Below are 20,254 nucleotides of genomic sequence, written 5' to 3'. Positions count from 1 at the left end.
CTCTCTTGAAAGGGTACAGATCTGTGTCCAGAGCCTGCCTGACCACTGAGTACATAATCAGATATAGTTCTCACCATCTGAGAGCCAAACTGTCTCTGCCAGTGGGGTTATGAGTCTTTCACACAGGGCAGACAGTTGCTGGTGTCACCTGTCATGTTGGAGCAGACCGCTGTGATGATTTCCACTTAAGCAGTAGTTATACTATATCATGATTGGAATGAAGAGACAGCTACTTGGAAGGATTGACTCAAGCTCTGGATCAGTCAATCTTAACTACTAATAGGTTAAAGCCTTCCTGTAGTGACGATCTCCTGATGGTGGAGATTGCCAGATTTACTGAGTCCTTTATCACCTTTAATTTATTTGTACTACTGGCTCTCCATATCCATGGGTTCTGCACCCATGGAGTCAACCAACTGCAGATTGAAAATATTTGGGAAAAATAAAAAATAAAAATTTAATATTAATAAAAATAATACAAATAAAAACAGTATAGAATAATGACTATTTACGTAGTATTTACATTGTTTTAGGCATTTTAAATAATCTAGAGATGATTTAAAGTATCTGGAAGGATGTGCATAGGTTATATGCAAATATTATACCATTTTATTTAAGGAACTTGACCCTCAGTGGATTTTGGTATCTGCAGGGGGTCTTGCAACCAGTTCCCCATGGATACTGAGGGACAGCTGTATAATTTCTTGGCATATGATTTCTTGGCTGCCTAGTTGGGGCAAGGGGACTTTGAGCTTAGAAATGTTGGGTTTCACAGGGACCTCATCAATTAGTATTTCTATCCCAGTTTCAGTCCTCAGCCAGAATACCTTCAGTAAAATGCCTCATGTGAGAACCATGATTAGTTCTTTCAGGGTTTTGCTATTTGAGCCAGAGATTAGTTAAACAGTTTCTAAAACTTTCTATTTAATGTAGTTGTCTTTTAAAAAGTCGTATGATAAATTTATTGATCACTTTTCATCTGTCAAAGAAGGGATCAGTTACAGCTGTGATTTTCAGTTACTAGTAAGGATTGAGGATATGGCAGACTCTCTAGGTTCTGATTCTGATTCCCTATTCTATGGCGAGTTTATTAGTTTCCTGTGGCTTCTGTAACAAATTAACACAAACTTGGTGGCCTAAAACAAAATTATTCAATCATTCTCCCACAGTTCTGGAGGCCAGAAGTTTAAAATCAAGGTGTTATCAGGATCACACTCCCTCTGGTATATATACATTGCATGTATATACCATATTTTACTTATCCATTCACCCATCAATGGGCTCTTCAGTTGCTTCCACATTGTAGCTATTGTGCATAAGGCTGCTGTGAACATGGGTGTACACATATCTCTTTGAGAGACCCTGCTTTCAATTATTATTATTTCTTTTCTTTTTTTTTTTTTGTTTTGTTTTTTTGAGACAGGGTCTCATTCTGTCCCCCAGGCTGGACTACAGTCTCTGCTCACTGGAACCTCCACCTCCCAGGCTCAAGCAATTCTTATGCCTCAGCCTCCTGAGTAGCTGGGATTACAGGCGCATGCCACCACACCCAGCTAATTTTTTGTATTTTTAGTAGAGACAAGGTTTCGCCATGTTGCCCAGGCTGGTCTTGAACTCCTGAGCTCAGGCAGTTCACTCGCCTCAGCCTACCAAAGTGCTAGAATTACAGGCATGAGCCATTACGACCGGCATCAATTATTTTGAGTTTATACCCAGAATTCTTCTGGATATATATTCAAAATCCTATTTTTGAATAGAAAATAGAAATGGTAATTCTATTTTTAATTTTTTGAGGAACTTCCATACTATTTTCCGTAGAGGCTATACCATTTTACATTCCCTTGAGCAGTGCACAAGGATTTTAATTCCGTGCCAACACTTTTTTTTTTTTTTTTTGAGATGGAGTCTTGCTCTGTCACCAGGCTGGAGAGCAGTGGCATGATCTCGGCTCACTGCAACCTCCACCTCCTGGGTTCAAGCGATTCCCCTGCCTCAGCCTCCCAAGTAGCTGGGACTACAGGCACGTGCCACCACGCCCAGCTAATTTTTTGTATTTTAGTAGAGACAGGGTTTCACCGTGTTGGCCAGGATGGTCTCAATCTCCTGATCTCATGATCCACCCACCTCAGCCTCCCAAAGTGCTGAGATTACAGGTGTGACCAACCACGCCCAGCCAACACTTTTTAAATATTTCCTTGCATGCTAAAGTTTTATTTTTATATTTCATTATTTATTTTTAGAGATGGGTCTTGTGTGTTGCCCACGCTTGAGGGCAGTGGTGCTATCATAGCTCACTGCAGCCTTGATCACCTGGGCTCAAGCGATCCTCCCTCCTCAGCCTCCCAAATAACTGGGACTACAGGCCTATTTTGTTTTTTTGATAGTAGTCATCCTAATAGGTATGAGGTGCTATCTCATTGTAGTTTTGATTTTCATTTCCCTAATGATTAGTGACATTGAGCATTTTTTCATATGCTTATTGGCCATTTGTATATCTTTGGATACATGTCCATTCAAATCTTTTTTGCCCATTTTTGAATCAGGTTGTTTATTTTTTGTTGTTGAGTTTTAGGAGTTCTCAATATACTCTGGATATTAATCCCATACAGATATATGATGTGCAAATTTAAAAACTTTATTATGTACATATATTTTTGCTTATAAAAAATATGGAATGCTTCATGAATTTGCTTGTCATCCTTATGTAGGGGCCATGCCAATCTTTGTATTGTTCCAGTTTTAGTATATGTACTGCCAAAGTAAGCATTGATTTGCAAGTATTTTCTCCCACTCTGTGGACTGCCTTTTTACTCTTTTGGTAGTGTTTTTTGATATACTCTCTCAACAATTTTGTCCACATGATTTGTTGAAATCAAGGAAAGCGTGGGCTGAAAAATCCAAACAAGTAGGTGTTAGGCTGCACTAAGCCCAGCTTCTAGTGTAACATATGCCCAGACACCTGGAGCTGGGTTTTATGGGGAAGAGAGTTGTTCTGAGGCCAAGGCAGGTAGTATTAGTGATATTCTGAGACACAACAGCAAGGTCAGCTCTGAAAGCTGGCACTTGCTGGTGGCAACAGTTGCAGGCTATTTTGGGAACCGAGGAGGCTTTGTTTTGTGAGGCCTTCTCTGCACTGCCAGATTTAACCCTGGCACTGATTGATATCAGCCACTTTTGCCTTTGATATGGAGAGAGCAGTATCAAGTACAGTAGTGAGATCACAGTGCTCTTTCCCCAGATTATTGGTAAAATCAAGTATTTTTCCTTGGAGATTGTCATTGCCTGACAAATGTGACATGCTCATGTTAGGAAGCTTTAATTTATTACCTGGCAGTTTTTCTAAATAGTTCCTTCATACTAGTAATTAAGTTATATCTCTATTTCTTAAGGAGCTTAGAACACGTTGTTACTTTAGTAAAATTCGATGTGTCTTCAGGAGTGCAAAATAGGAGGAAATGGACTTAAACTGCATCAGAAGGAATCTGGGCCAAATGCAAAGAATTTCCCCATTATCATGAGTGACATCAAAAGCTTGTTTAGCCTGCTTCCCAAGAAAAGGAAAGACCTATCTCTCTGGAAGGTTTAGCATAGCTCTGTGTAGAGGCATGGTGTTGAAGTTCGTGTCCCTGGAAACAGTTTTATAAGTGGGCGAATCTGCTCATCTACCATGCTTCAGTCGTGAATGAGTCAGCAGCACAGCTGCCGATGGAGTGGGCAGAAGGGCATCTAAATTTAGTCGTTATTCACTTGAGAAGATTTTCAGGAACTATGTGTCTCTCATCCATGCTTTAGTCATATTCCTTCTTCTGGAGGCAAAAAAAAAAAAAAAAAAAGCAAGAGAACAGTCACTCCAAGGTGCTTCATGAGAGTGTCCTACAACTCTGTTGATTGGTCTTACCTACAAGAATGATTCTCTTCCACCTTAACTGGGTGCATACTATTTTATTCATATAGCTCCTGAATTTAAGAATCCATGGAATTCTGAACATTAGAGAGGGAATTTTCTGCAGTTAGACTTACAAACAAGCTCCAGAATCTTGCTAGTTCAAAGACATTTTTAACCAAACTTCTTTCCTCCTATAAGGTGCTGGGGGTGGGAGGGGAGGGCTGTGATCATTGAGGACTAAGTACTTTTTGTTTTTTTTTTTTTTCCCCTTGAGGCAGTTGCTGTGTGTTACACTGTTGCCTTAACAACAACAAAGTCAGGAACAATTCCAAGGGCTTATCTCCTTTAATCTTTACAAAACCTTATGAGGTAGGTGGTACTCCCAATGCTATAGATGAGTACATATGCTTATAGTTAAGTTAGATACCCCACTCTAGGTTGTACACATCAGCAGAGCTGGTATGCAAGCCCTGGTCTGTCTGACTCCAAAGCTGGTGCTTTTATTTATTTTACAAATAGAGATGGGGTCTCACTGTGTTGCACAGGTTCTCCTGTACTCAAGCGATCCTCCTACCTTGGCCTCTCAAAGTGCTGGGACTACAGGTGTGAGCCACCATGCCTAGCCAAAACTTTTAAACAACATACCATCCTTCACTTTGTCGAGGGTATGGGGAATGATTTAGACAGTTGGCCTCCTTTATTTTCTGTAAGATGGTTCTTCACAGATTGATGATCGCCAAATTACATTTTTAGATTAGGCTAGTTTTGTTGTTCTTGTTGTTCTCTCAAACTTCCTTACAGTGTCATTCCCGTAAAATTTTGTATCAAACTGGCTGTAGTGGCATGTAGCTGTAGTCCCAGCTACTTGGAAGGCTGAGACAGAGGCTTTTTGAGCCCAAGAGTTAATGACCAGCCCTGGCAACAGAGCAAGACCCTGTCTCAAAAATGTTTTTTATATCAAGGATTTGAGATTTATAAGACACAATATCACAAAATTTAAAAGAAGAGAACTGAAGTAGTGATGAGGTGAAGGAGATTAAGAAAAGGAGAGGAGAAGTAAGAGGGGAGGAAAGAGAAAAGACAAGTTTTCTCCTGTTTGATACCTGGACTAGCTGGGCTTATTTTAGGGCCTCTGGAATGTGGCTGCTGTTGTCTTTAAAGGCCAAAGAATGATCTTGAAAACATTGGCTTCTAAAAGTCTGCTTGATAGTAGTGCGGACATTAGAGCTAAGTTTTTAGATTGTTCTTTCAGAGCCAAAGAAATTTTGCAACCCAGCAAGAAGCAATTGACCCAGCTGTCCTGGCCTACACAGGTTTAGACGGCACATTTGACCTTCTTGATATAGGAGTATTACTAAGGGCAAAGAGTGTTTTTAGCACAACCTTTAAAATTCTTTTTTCTTATTGGACTTCAGTACCTTTTTGAAAATGTCCCCTTCCATTTTTTTACTTAAAAACGTTTATTTACAAAAAAGAAAAATAAATAAAATAAAAATGTTGATTTACAGTTTTTAGTGAGATACTCTGTGATAAGTTGGCTAGACCTTGCCATATGGGATTGCAAAGGGGCAGACATACAATATATGACCAATTTAGTGATAAGCATACTTATGAACTATTTGTAAATATGATGAATAATTATGAAACATTTTACATGGTAAAGAATGGGATATACTTGTGGAAGTTGATAAACCTAAGAAAACATCATAGAAGAAATATAATTACTGGAGCTGCTGTTGAAAACTAGACCATTATGAATACTGGCTATAAAAGTCAGATTGGCCAGAAGGTCAGATTGGAGGAATGTATTATATAGCATCAAATCAAACCTAGATTGACATTTTTAGCTAATCTCAGTAACTGTAAAAGAAGTATCAAATATTTTGGGAAAAAATAACAAAGATGCTGTTTGTAACCAAGTTATCTAGTTAAATTTTCGTCTAAATGAAACCACCCTTTTTTCATTCATCCCCTTTTAGGCAGGATTGATATGAGGTTTATCTCTGAAGGGAATTCCTGTAAGTTCTCTTGTATGATATGTACTACTTAAGTCCTGTAGTTACAAGGGCCCTCTAGAGTTCTAACTTTAATTCTTTCCACAGTAATCTTTTGCCGTTTAAATAATTGTTCATTATAACCATGAAATATCTTTTGGTATGCTTGATTAAAGACAGTGGTTATCAAACTGATCTCAGGATTCCTTTATACTTAAGAAATCATTTAGGACTCCCAAAATTTAACCAGGACTTTGTTTGTATTGATTATTAATATGTTACTGAGAAATTTTTAAAATATGTAGTTATTAAATATGTACTTATTAAGTCATTTAAAGCAACAATTACCCTGCTTACATGTGAATGTAAATGACATATTTTAATTAAAAATAGTGATATTGTTTTACATTTTTACAAATTTATTTTAATGTCTGTATTCAATCTGCTTTGATATATTATTTTGATGAAAGTATATAAAATCTGGCCTCTCAAAGGTATATATTTGGAAAAAGGAGGAGCATTTTAATAGTCTGTTCAGACAATTGTAGATGTTTTTCTTGGATATTATACCAAACTCCAACAAGTGATGGTTCGTTTCCTTTTTTTTTTTTTTTTTTTTTTTTTTTTGAGACAGTCTCTGTGGCCCAGGCTGGAGTACAGTGGTGCCATCCCGGCTCACTGCAACGTCTGCCTCCTGGGTTCAAGTGATTCTTGTTCCTCAGCCTCCTGAGTACCTGAGATTACAGGTGTGCACCACCATACCTGCCTAGTTTTTGTATTTTTAGTAGAGATGAGGTTTCACCATGTTGGCTAGGCTGGTCTCAAACTCCTGACCTCAGGTGATCCACCTGCCTTGGCCTCCCAAAGTGCTGGGATTACAGGCATGAGCCACCATACCCAACCTGATAGTTTCTTAAATGTAAGTTTTAGAAATGGTAGTTTAAGACATGAGTTTCTTAAATGTTCATGCAGTGTGGAAGCTGAAACCATGTCAATGGACTTTTCTTACTCTGTTACATTAAAACGCATTAGTCTAACTTTGAATGAATCTTTTACATCATGTGTGATTTTCTAACACTATGCATTTGTTTATTTGGAAAATATAGGTTGATTGAGTTACAGAGATCTTACAAATCTAAATACATTTCATTATATAATATCAACAAATCAGATTTGTTGATAGTCAAACAGATCTTATCAGAAAAGTGAATACTGGGATGCTGTCAAGCTCATGGTGGTAGCTGTTTCCAGAATTCTTATTTTCACTTAGGTGGTCACATTTTATTGCAACACATACTGATTATTTTCTCTGAGTGACAGGCTTACTTTGTTCATTTTCAAGTCTGAATAATGATAATTTGTTGGTTATTCTTTTGAATAAAAATGGTGTTATTTTGATTTTAAAAAGTGGCTAGTTCATCTCACACCTGAAGCAGATGCACAAGTGGTGTGTTTTTATTTTTATTTTTGTTTTTGTTTTCAAGACATGGTCTTGCCCTGTCACCCAGGCTGGAGAGCAGTGATCACAGCTCACTGCAGCCTCGACCTCCCAGGCTTAAGCCATCCTCCCACCTTAGCCTCCCAAGTAGCTGGGACTACACGTGCGTGCCACCATGCCTAGCTAATTTTTAATTTTTTTGCAGAGATGGGGTCTGTGTTGCTCAGGCTGGTCTTGAACTCCTGGGCTCCAGCAATCCTACCGCCTCAGCCTCTCAAAGTGTTGGGATTACAGGCATAAGTTACCATGCCTGGCCCGAGGTGCTTTTTCCTAGAATCAACCATCATACCTCAAAATGCAGCAGAAGTGCTTTACGTATACTTTCCATTTTCTCACACAGAATATTAAAAAAAAATTTTATACTACTTCTTCAAGGTTATTCTTAAGTGAAACTGGCTTTCTTTTTTATTTTTTTAACTGTATGTGGTGAGGAAGAATATAGTGCCTGCTGGTAGTTTTTGATGCCATTGTCTTGCTTCATGTTAAGGCACCAGCGGTTTTACTCACCATTGCTTTTGCATCATTAGTGTAAATGTCAATACAATGAAAATGCAAGTAATATCTTAATATTATTATGAAAATCCTTTGATTTGGATAATTCTTCCTGAGCTGAAGTTTTAGCCTTGTTTTTTAAAGGAGGGGATTAAAAGGCAAGTTTTAAAAAGGGAGTCGCATTTGTTTCTTGGTCCTGAATTATCCCAATGGTTTTGTAACCATCCAAGCCTTGGTAATGATTACCATTTTCACATGTGGGCCTTCTACCACATTTTTATTCTGTAGCTATGTCAAGACCTTTTGGTTTTTTTAGATCTCATTGCTGTTTGTGACTGTTTCTGTTAGTCTTATAGTAAGCCTAAAGCCTTTATTCAGAAAGCTTCTGCTTTCTCCTAATTGCTGCCATGAAATGAGCAGATGAGACTCCCTAACCATCCATAACTGCAAGCATACTTTGCCATAGTGTTTGAAGCCATTCAGAAAATACATGAAAATACATTTTTTCTGTTTGAAATGATCACCCTACCCTTTCTCACCAAAGCAGTGTTTGTTTAGCAATTCTAGAGTCGTAAACTACAACTTCCCACTGAGAAAAACTGCATTTGATCCTGTGTGATTTTTTCTTTTTTAAATGAATGAAGGAATGAATTTTTTTAATAATAGAGACAGGGTCTCACTATGTTACCCAGGCTGGTCTCAAACTCCTGGCTTCAGGCGATCCTCTGATTATTTTCTTTTAAAATTAATAAGCATCTGCGACAAATAGGTGGCAGTGAAATAAAATAAAATTCATATACAAATCAGTGTTTTGTAACATACTTTCCTTTTTATAATATAATGATGAAACAGCTTATTCATTTGTAGCACTTTAGAAATCGCTTTCACAATTAATCCTAATAATACTATAAACAAGATTTAAGTGTCATAAGCCGGGTGCGGTGGCTCACGCCTGTAATCCCAGCACTTTGGGAGGCTGAGGTGGGTGGATGACCTGAGGTCGGGAGTTCGAGACAAGCCTGACCAACATGGAGAAACCCCATCTCTACTAAAAATACAAAATGAGCCAGGTGTGATGGCACATTCCTGTAATCCCAGCTACTCGGGAGGCTGAGGCAGGAGAATCGCTTGAACCTGGGAGGCAGAGGTTGCGGTGAGCTGAGATCATGCCATTGCACTCCAGCCTGGGCAAAAAGAGTGAAACTCTGTCTCAAAAAAAAAAAAAAAAAAAGATTAAGTATGATTATACATGAAACTGTGTTTCACAGTTTAGATATTAAGGCATGGAGACATTTAAGAGCTTGCATAAGATCACAAAGCCTAGAAGTCATGCTCTGGACACAATATGGAAGAAATAGAAATTAATGTATTATTAGAACTGCTGGGCATTGTCAGTGCCCAGAGCAGTGTCTGGCACATAGTGGAACTCAATGAATACTTGTTGAATGAATGAACGGACTTTTCTTTTCAGGCATGTATTGATGAAAATTTGGACATGGTGAAGTTTCTGGTGGAGAACAGAGCCAATGTAAACCAGCAAGACAACGAGGGCTGGACGCCCCTTCATGCAGCAGCTTCCTGTGGCTATCTCAACATAGCAGAGTGAGTGAGTGTGTGTGTGGCTTTGCAGTATTTGTAGGAATAGCCATCATTTCTCCTCTATTCTTAGGAATTTGAATTTTATAAATAGTTATAATCTCTCTTTATTACAGATTACAAAAGCAGAAAGTTGAATTATCTTTAAGACGTAACTAATACAATGTTTTGTAAAGCTGCTAAATCCGTAGTTTTTTAGTTGAAACTCTTTTTGTTTGCTTCTATTTTCAGGTAATTTATATTTGCTGGGATATGCAGAGGTGGCTGTTCCACTGTCTGGGTTCACTTTCTGAACAACTGTAGCTGGGCACGTATACAGGCAGGCCTGGAGATGTTTTTCTGGATTCTTTGTAAACCTATTTCACTGTTTTTTTAAAAAAATCAGTGCTTAGTACAAATGAAGATAAAAAATGCCTAGCATACCAGTCACAGCACTCGTGTAGTTAATAGCAGAAGAATGAGCCTAAACATGTGGAACAAAGGAAAGGTGGGCACTGGCATGTGTTCTCCACATTAGTTGAATGGGAATATTTAATAAGATACATTAGGAGCTACTAATCTCCAGGACAACTAGTTGCCCCTCCCGTGGGCAGAAGAATCCTGACCATGTGGTACCTGAGATATAAGAGGCACTGAATAAATATCTGTTGTGTGAAGGAATGATCGGGGAGTTTATTTTTAAACAAGGAAACATCTTTAAAATGGCAGTCGAAACATCTTTAAAATGAGGCAGTTAAGTGTATCCTAGATGAGGGTAAATTTATATTGTTAAGGTAAATTCCCTAAATAAAATCATGATATTCTATGCTCCTTTGAAAATCAGATTGCTTGTGTGAAGGCCCTTTTCAATAATATGATTAGAGCTCCATTACATTTCTCCTGTCCAGGAAACAGCAGGGAGAATTTTGTTGGCAGCTGTGTAGAGGCCTGAGAATGACTTCCCACAGAATCTGATTTGCCCAGGTTTCCTAAGGGAGAGCCTGAGTTGCTAGGTTTGCTGCTGACCCAGGGATGCTCAGTGGGAGAAGTTAAACAAAGGGAGAGTCAGAGCCAGAGAAACTTTAGGCAGCAGCACTGGTGTTTGACTGGGCTGCTTGTTCTAAAAAGTGGATGACTGGGTTGGCCCCAAAGCCAACAGAAATAAACAATGCGGTTTTCTTCACTCTTGATTCCTCCCTCTGTTCCAATTTAGTAAAAGTCAGTAACCTCTTCATCCCCTAGGCTGCCTATTTTCAGAGTCTAACAGGAAGGAGGGCTCTTAGTCTTAGTCTTATCCAGTAACATCAGAATTCTGATGCCTAAGAGTTGAGGTGATTTTACTTAAAACATTTATTTAAGAAACATTTATAGAACATGTTGGCCTTTCAATTGCTATTTGTTCAGGTGGCATGCTTGTGATATTTGAGCTACCAAATCTCATTACATTCAAGGATTCAATTTTTTCCTAAGTTTTTTCTTTCACTTTTCTAAGGAGAGCTCATGCTTAGAATTAGGATCACTTGTGCTGGCATTATCTTCCTGTGTGTGAAGCTAAGTACAGAGAATGATTATAATTGCTTTTTTTTTTTTTTACAGTGATTTCTTTAATTCATCTTTATGAACAAATATAATTCTTCTGGAAGTAAGTTCACAATGTAACAATCTCTAGCTCAAACAAATATTACCTTGAATGAAATAAATCTGTGAGAGCTACTGTTTCCTAAGACAGATTATTATAAATTAAACTTGGAAGTCTGACCAGGAGAGAGGTGATCTAGACCAGAATCCATTGCAGAGGTGGGGTGACGGTAGAGATGGCCTTCTTTATTTTATTTTTCACTATACACATCATTATTAGACAGGTTTTGACTTTACTGTCATCTATTTATTTGCAGTATGTAGCATTTTTTTAAATATGCAATGGAAAAAAAACATTGTTTGTACTGTTCATTTCGGTTGCTTTACCTCAGGGCCAATGGAGAATGTTGTAAATAAGATCAGTCCGTGATGATCTCGTCATTTTTATTTTTGTATCTTAAAGATCTTAGACTTTATGCTCTTATTCCCAGAATCATTAGGAACTCTAAATTTCAAGGGAGTAGAAATGAGTAAAGGCAAACTGGCTTTCTAGGAAGAATCCAAGTACATTCTATTTCATGTTTCATGGTGATCTTTTTGTCTCAGTATGTTGCATCAAAAGCAGGGAGCTTCAGAGGCTTTTTTCCTCATTTTAAAATGAGTTCAGGCTCAATGCTAGTTAGCTGGGTGTTTTTACATTTTTTTTATGAATAAATGTTTCACTTAGAAGCAGCAGATTGACCCAAACATACAGCATTTGGCTTTATAGTTTATTGAGATGCTAATTTATTCTCAGTTTTTGAACATATTTCATTTTCTTTTTTCCTCCCTTAGGATAGTAGCATAAAGACCTTGTATTGGTGTTGAGTTAGGAAGGACAAGAAGGCCTTATTTTCTAGGGGCATATTTATTGAGCGAGTGGCTGTTTGTGAGCCTTTGGACAACTGTAAGGATTCTCAGAGATAAAGTAGAAATTACTTCATAGGTTGATATTTATTCTTGTCCAGGTAAAAGTAAAACTAAAGAGGTTTTTAACTTTTTTTTTTTTCCCTAGAACTGGAGAAAATGGAAAAACAGAGAGCCAAATTACTTTCTAAAAATTCGTCTTCTTGATTGTAGAACATGGGAAAAGCAGGGTCCTGTATACCCAAGTGACATTATGCCTGATCCAGTAGGGATGGAATAGATGTCAGAGTAGAGTGGTTAAGATATTTCATGTAATTCAAGCAATATTTATGGAATACCAAGAGAAAAAAAGCAAGTGTCAGATGTCATGGCGATGATAATAATGAGGAAGACCCAGTTGTTGCTATGAACCAAAAACTATCTGAGACAGGTCTCAATCAATTTAAAAGTTTATTTTACCAAGGTTAAAGATGCGCACCCAGGAAACAGATCTGTGCCTTTCCCCAGAGATCAAGTTGAGATCAATACTTAAAAGGGAAAAGCAGCATGGTCACATTCCTGAATTCACATGTTGCCAGAGAAAAGGAGCAAGTAGGGGAATAGTCAATTAAATGTTCATCTCACGCTCAGTAAATCTCACTTTACATAAGATAATGTGAACATAGAGGTAAACATAGAACCTGTGGAGATATTTAACTTTTTATCCATAGCTATCTGCTTAGAAACAAAAGGTAAGGCAGCTTCTTGCATGACTCAGCTTTCAGCTTAATTTTTTTTCTTTTGGAATAGTGAAATTAGGGTCCCAAGTTTCTATTTTCCTTTCACATTGCCTTCAAGTAGCTTTCAGTCTGATGGAATGGTTGCATCGAGGTACAGTGTAAGTCATGACTGAGGTCTAGAATTAGTGTTTGTTGGGGAGGAGAAGAGGGAGTATGGGGTTAAAGGAAGGAAAGAGGGAATTCAGTTTGTGAGAACAGGCAAAGGTTTCATGAAGGCAAAAGCATTTTAAATGAACTTTGAAAGAAGTGAAAGGTTTCTACAAGGGAAAATAGAAGGGATAGTGTTCCACCTAGTTGGAAGAAACAAGCTGTGGAAGAGAGCTGGGTGAGAGTTGATGTGTTTGGGAACAGTAAGTGGTTTAGTTTGATTATAGAGTATAGGGCACACTTCAATCCAGGAAACATTTGTTGAGTGCTTACTATGTGTATTATTTGCATTTTGATATTTCAGGGTTGGGGAGGTGTAGCTGAATATTCCTTTTGCTTAAGGGAGAGGAATCAGAAGAGAGGAGCTGTTGAATATGTGGAAATGAAGGGTAATTTATGAACGGAATACTAGGACTTGATAGAATTAAGAATACAAATAGAGGGAGTTAGTTTTGGAATTGAATAAGGTCTGTCTTCCTCTGAGACTATAAGGAAAAGAAGGAGATGGTTAAAAGGTGAATTGTGAAGGCTTTTGAGCTTTATACATGTAGAATTGATCTATAAATTAACAAACATTTGTTGAGGCCCTATTATACCAGGTACTAGGCACTGAGAAAGCAAAAACATGGTCTTAATCTAATCTCTATTGATTCTTTTCCCTCTGCCAACTTTTTTTTTTTTTTTTTTGAGATAGAGTCTTGCTCTGTCACCCAGGCTGATCTTGGCTCACTGCAACTCTGCCACCTGGGTTCAAATGATTCTTGTGCCTCAGCCTCCTGAGTAGCTGGGACTACAGGTGCCTGCCACCATGCCCGGCTAAGTTTTGTATTTTTAGTAGAGATGGGTTTCACCATGTTGGTCAGGCTTGTCTCAAACTCCTGGCTTCAAGTGATCCGCCCACCTCAGCCTCCCAAAGGATTATAGGGGTGAGCCACTGCTTTTGGCTCCCTCTGCCAATTCTTTGAATGCAGTGGCCAGTGGCCATATATTATCTCTCTCTCTTTTTTTTTTTTTTAAATCTCCTACAGTGTCTAAAATGTGGTTCCCATGGCCAGGCGCAGTAGCTCACACCTGTAATCCCAGCACTTTGGGAGGCCGAGGCGGGTGGACTACTTGAGGTCTGGAGTTCAAGACCAGCCTGACCAACATGGCGACACACCATCTCTACTAAAAAAATACAAAAAATTAGCTGGGCGTGGTGTCACGTTCCTGTAATCCCAGCTAATCAGGAGGCTGAGGCAGGGGAATTGCTTGAACCTGGAACGTGGAGGTTGCAGTGAGCCGAGATCGCACCATTGCACTCCAGCCTGAGTGACAGACCAAGACTCTGTCTCAAAAAAAAAAAAAAAAAAAAAGGCGGGGTTTCTTCAATATAGTAGGGGTCCAGTAAATGTTTATTGAATTGTTGAATGGATTGAAGTCTAATTTGAATCATTTTTCTTTTTCCTTTAAACACTTCTGAGTATTTGATAGAGCTCCTAGCGTTATTAGGGTTCTCACTGGCCCAAAAGTGACTTGATCTAAAGAAAAGATGAACTAGATTTGAAGTCAAGACTGGGGCTGTACCCTCTGCCATTTACCCGCTATGTGGTTTTGAGAAAATTACTTAATATATATGAACCTCAATTTCTTAAAGTCATGGTAATAATACCCACATTGCCTACTTCATAATGTTGCCTAAGACTTATGATATAATTTTATGTGAAAGCACTCTGAAAATCAAAAAGTATCTATGTAAGGTATTGAATTATCAGACCTTTCTTCTTCAGAATCAAGTATTCTCTTTGGATTTAGAATTTAATTATTTAACGTTTTAATATTTCTTCTTAAGTAATTTAGTTTCGTCTTAGAGTAGAGGAAGATTTCATGTGGATGTCTGGTTGATAGGAGAGTTTTATGGAGGCATAATTTAGGCAGATTTATGCAAATTTTAATGCACACTTTATTCTTCTATTTTCACACCCACAACACTACTTAATAAGCTCCAGTGTGGCACTGGGAAAGTTTAAGGCTGCATGCCTTCTTAGAAATTCTTCTTATGTTACTTAGAAATTCTCTTGCCATCCACTGGCAGTGAGAGGATGGGAGTTAGTAATATGAGTGTGAAAGAAATGCTGTTTGTTGGCATTGCTCTAGTCAGGAAATGGGGAAGCCTTCAGTCTTAATTATTGAAGTTTAAGGCACATAGAAATTAATAATGGAATATCTTAACTGAGACCATATTTTAAACTCAAAATAGAGACTTCGCTGTGTATTGAATGCCAGATGCATGGGTAAAATTTATATTAGATTGACAGATAATATTGATCCTGGATCTTGTCTACGCAGGTATTTCATTAATCACGGAGCCAGTGTAGGTATTGTCAATAGTGAAGGTGAAGTTCCCTCTGACCTTGCAGAAGAGCCAGCCATGAAGGATCTTCTTCTGGAGCAAGTAAAGAAGCAAGGTAACCTCATGGATTGGAGGGGGCCAGGAAGCATTCTCAAACACTGCCATTTACAGAAAATAATCCATTTGCTGTGCAGAGCATTTCACTATCACATGACAGGAGAGGATTTGATCTGTCTGCAGTGCATTAATTATTAATCCAGCATCATGTATCCTCATAATAACTCAGACAAGAATAGGCCAGATGTCAAAAGGATGACCAATCATTCCTTGTTTTTGCCATTCAGAGGTTGCATACCCATCATACAATTAAGAGTGACCTGATGAGGAATGTGAACATTTCTTACTGTGTGTATACATGGTATTGGAATACAGTGTAAATTTGAGAATTGGCTAAATTCAGTTTGTGACTTTGCATCTTTTCCCTTGTTGAGAGCTAAAAGTGGTGCTGATAAAGATATTTATTGTAACTAATCATGAGAATTAGTATGATAATTTGTTAAGGTGAGGAAGCTAACTTAGAATAATATATTCTAAAAATGCTTATTCTTATTTTATAGTTTTAGGAGAATCGATTTCACAGAATAGGATGGAATTTTTCAACCTGGAAGTCCCTGGGTTCTTTTTCCACCGCAAAACTCTGTGGACAAGATTTGTAGTGATTTTTTTTTTTAGTCCTTCTGCTAAACTACCTTACTCACAATCTTGCGGTTCATCCCAGACGATTTAGCTCCAGTGGTCTTTCCCAATATGAACTTTTAGAACAGTCAGGGCCAATTCTTGCTATGCGCATTGTTTACATATTATCCAAAACTGCTTTTGTGCTACAACAGCAGAGTTGAGTAGTAGTGATAGATTGGATGAACCACAAACCTGAAAATATATATTGGCCCTTTGGAGAAAGTATGCTGATCCTACCTTAATATAGTGATGTTCTAGGTCAGTAACTACTTGCTTTTGCTGCCTTTCATGTGTAGTTTTTCTATCCTATTTTGTTTGTTTGTTTGTTTGTTTTTTGTTTTTGAGACAGGGTCTCACTCTGTTGCCCAGGCTGGAGTGCAGTGGTGCCGTCTCAGCTCATTGCATCCTCTGCCTTTCAGGTTCAAGTGATTGTCCTGCCGCAGCCTCCTGAGTAGCTAGGACTACAGGTGTGCACCACCATGCCTGGCTAATTTTTGTATTTTTTGGTAGAGACAGGGTTTCACCATGTTGGCCAGGCTGTTCTTAAACTCCTGACCCCAAGTGATCCACCAGCCTCGGCCTCCCAAAGTGCCGGGATTAAAGGCGTGAGCTATAGTGCCTGGCTTTGTGCCCTATTGAATTGAAGAATTTTATGCTTAGCTTAACCTCCAGCCTCAATCAGTTTTATCTCTTAAGATTTGCTTTAAAATGTACAAACAACTTTTAAAAAATCAGTTTTAAAAAATAGTTTTGATTGGAGAAACCACTTTTTCTGTTTTGATTGCTGACTCTTCAATGAGGGAACACACTCTACTGAAAGGGGTATTCATATATATGTTTAACTTTCCAGCACTGCTAACACTTCTTTGTGTTTGGAGTACTGATCTGTTTTAAATTGGTTACCTCTTCACCCCATCCGTCTCCCAAAATCACACAGATAATACTTAGGTAGTTGACAGGTTCTCTCTTTTTTTTTTTTTTTTTTTTTTGAGACAGAGTCTCACTGTGTCTCCCAGGCTGGAGTGCAGTGGCGCAATCCCAGCTCGTTGCAACCTCCGCCTCCCAGGTTCAAGCAATTCTCATGACTCAGCCTCCCAAGTAGCTGGGATTACAGGCGCCCACCACTATGCCCAGCTCATTTTTGTATTTTTGGTAGAGACAGGGTTTCACCATGTTGATCAGGCTTGTCTCGAACTCTGACCTCAGGTGATCCACCCACCTAGGCTTTCCAAAGTGCTGGGATTACAGGCATGAGACACCGCACCCAGCAGTTTCTCTTTTAAGAGCTGAAAGGGAGTAGACCAAGCACAAAGATTGCTAATGAGTGTAAAACTTTTTGAATGGGTATGTTTGTATTTGGGACATTTTATTATTTTGTATAATGGGGTATGCCTCACCCTAACCCCTTTTCACTGGCACAGATATTGGAGAGTTATTGGCTAAAGGGAGGAACTCTTGGAGTTCTTTCATAATGTTTTTAAGGAAAACAAAATCTGCATTCCCTTGAAAGCAGACAGGTTTTTAAACTGCAGATCAGACCTACTAATCTGTCCTAGATTATATATCTTCAAGTCAGTGTATTTACCTGTATATGGAAATGAACTTTAGAGATAGTTCAATTTTTAAAGCATATCAATACCTGAAACCAAGATTTTGGATACTAATCCTATGGTATAGTGAGTGGATAGGGACCCAGAAGAGGAATGACAGAGAGGGACCCAGGATATCGGAGTTCTAGCAGCAAGTTCTGTCACTAATGTGTTTTGTGGCTTTGAGCAAGATTCCTAACCTTTCTATTTTTATTTCCTCATCTGTTAAATGAAGATTGTAATATCTATTATATTTACCTTGAAGGATTGTTGGGAAACTAAAGTCATATAACATGTAAAAAGACTTGGAAGTTTATAGCTTTGTACAAATATTATAATGTAAAAATAATGTCCCCTTTGTCTTTATGTTCTGTTGAAAACAATTTTAGGTGCATTCCCTTAGTGGATCTGTATCACATAATATTTAACCTGATGATTTAATCCTGGTAAGACCATTAATATGTGTACAAATGCCATTGATCTTCTAAATTTGATAATTACCCAACTTGATGGCTAAATTGTTATTTGTATTTATGTTTATGATGTGCTTTAATCTAAGGAAAATATCCTGTCAAACTTAAGTGGAGCTTTAGTAATCCTGGCTGTCTGGTATCTGGTTTCTGTAGGAGTTGATCTAGAGCAGTCAAGAAAAGAAGAAGAGCAGCAGATGTTGCAGGATGCCCGCCAGTGGCTCAACAGTGGGAAAATAGAGGATGTGAGGCAGGCTCGCTCAGGGGCTACAGCCCTTCATGTGGCTGCTGCCAAGGGCTACTCTGAAGTCCTCAGGTATTGTCCATTTACATCAATCAGGAGTGGTTCACTGGGAGAAGATGGAATAGGTTTTGGAAGCAGAGGCTGAATTAGATTTTCCGCTATGACGTGTTTCCTTTTTTGTTGGTTTCCTCTCTGATTGTGCAGTCTTTTCTCACATTTTGCTGGTATTCATCCATGGATTGTCTCCCTCCCTCCTACCATTCCTCTAGCTTCTCACTAACGTGTATGATGTGAAACAGAGTTGAGGTACATGGTCCTAGGAGGGGACTTCTTCCAGTTCTCTGATTTGTCATTAATATCCCTGCAACGACCTCTTCTTCTGACCTGTAATACTTGTGATCATTTGCTCCGTTTTGACTTATATAATTTCTTTTGTGTCATTAGATTAATTATATAGATCTTGAGTATGCAGTGTCCAGCTGGCACAGGATAGCCAAACTTATATGAGGGATTTGGACTCTACTACTCTGTCTGTTCCATTTTTCTTTACATCCATACAAGCTTCTTGTAGCTCTTGGTACTTAATGTTCACAGGCTTTCCCAAATACATGGGTTGCCAAAGGCATTATATGTGCAGTTGTTAACTGGACTCTTCCAGTATTTCATATTTCACCTAATGCAGGGTTTCTAATAGGTATAGCAGTGTTTTGGTGCTCCATTTCTGCCTGATAGTGCTATCCATAAGGGCCCCAATGTAGTTTGGGTCTTCAGGAGTCAAATCTTTTCTCTTCCATGCATACAAATTAAATTATAGGTTTATAGTTAGCAAAAAATTGGAGATATGTGGGTATATGGTAAATATAGTGTCCTAGAAAGACCAACCAGAAAGCTAGTTGGGAAAATACCCTGAAGAGAATTGAGTCTTCATTTTATTTTATTTTTTTAAACTTTATCTTTATTGTTGACACTATTACAGATAGATAGAATGACCACAGCCTATCAGAGTCTTCATTTTATATGTTACTTCTTCCCTGCACTGGAAAATGGAAAATGTACCTTTAACAGAGTTACGTGATTTGGCTAATTGAATTATGCTTTGGTTAATCTTAGGTACATACGTTTCCGTATACTCCCCTTGTATGGTATAAAATGGATATGCCTAGGAAATATCTTATGACTTTTTTGAAAGGATTGGTAAAGGTCATCTATGATTGATACACAAAGTAGTTAACTATGAAACCCAAACTGTGTCTTAGAGAGCAGAAGTAATCATAAGACCCCTGTGGTTCAGGGCCAAAATCTGAAATATCAATTAGGTAATAGTGTATTTGCCAGAAAACTATAATATACAGAAGATATATGTCTTGTTTTGGGTTTTCTTTTTAGACTTTTAATTCAGGCTGGCTATGAACTCAATGTTCAGGATTATGATGGCTGGACTCCCCTCCATGCTGCTGCACACTGGGGAGTGAAGGAGGCTTGCTCCATCCTGGCAGAAGCACTTTGTGACATGGATATTCGAAACAAACTGGTTAGTGAGCCTGAACCTCTAAAAGAACAACGAGATTGGTGGCTGGGTCTCTAGAATAAAAGGCTTAACATCTCTTTTCAATGGCAGTCTGACTGTTGTGAAATATACATCACCGGTAGCTATAATGTTACCCTCCACCACCCTGCCTCTGGCCCTATTAACACAGAGTTATGTTTGTTATTTAAAATAAAACTCCGTGGACCTTCTGATTGTATTTATGTTCAAGCCTCTAAAACAGGAAAAAAATATATTTGTTCTTGGCAAAAAATGAGCTTTGAGGAGCCTAATGTTACTGTCTGTGGTGAGGTATGAAAGATTTTATTGTTGCCGTATTCATGTGAGTCATTAAAATGTTATAATGACAAAGATCCTTGAGTTTGGCTGAAAATAGTGTTATTCAGTCTCACTTCAAACAACTTAGAAGCTCTGGAACTCCTATCCCTATGTCTACTGATTTTATTTTATTATTATTATTTTTGAGACGGAGTCTCGCTC

The 20,254-nt window shown here is 38.3% G+C and overlaps 1 protein-coding gene and 1 pseudogene across 12 annotated transcripts in view; one reads left to right on the top strand and one right to left on the bottom strand.

The window, feature by feature from the left end:
• Positions 1-20,254, top strand: part of PPP1R12B (protein phosphatase 1 regulatory subunit 12B) — a 237,926-nt gene that overhangs the window by 58,882 nt on the left and 158,790 nt on the right. For 11 of the 12 annotated variants that reach the window (XR_008673551.2, XR_010135054.1, XM_019028846.4 and 8 more), the window contains exons 2-5: positions 9,342-9,472; positions 15,184-15,302; positions 18,141-18,300; positions 19,615-19,759. Coding sequence is in view for 10 of the 12 variants with exons in the window: in XM_019028846.4 (XP_018884391.3) it covers positions 9,342-9,472; positions 15,184-15,302; positions 18,141-18,300; positions 19,615-19,759 (555 nt within the window). In the remaining 2 variants the exon portion in view is untranslated. The remainder of the gene's footprint in view (positions 1-9,341; positions 9,473-15,183; positions 15,303-18,140; positions 18,301-19,614; positions 19,760-20,254) is intronic. The other variant, XM_063709525.1, reaches the window with a different exon arrangement.
• LOC115932183 (uncharacterized) lies at positions 2,664-2,763 on the bottom strand (annotated as a pseudogene).

Source organism: Gorilla gorilla, chromosome 1 (assembly GCF_029281585.2).
Source record: "Gorilla gorilla gorilla isolate KB3781 chromosome 1, NHGRI_mGorGor1-v2.1_pri, whole genome shotgun sequence".
Taxonomy (NCBI): domain Eukaryota; kingdom Metazoa; phylum Chordata; class Mammalia; order Primates; family Hominidae; genus Gorilla; species Gorilla gorilla.
Note: the sequence above shows the minus strand (reverse complement) of the source record. Positions and strands in the feature narration are given on the sequence as shown.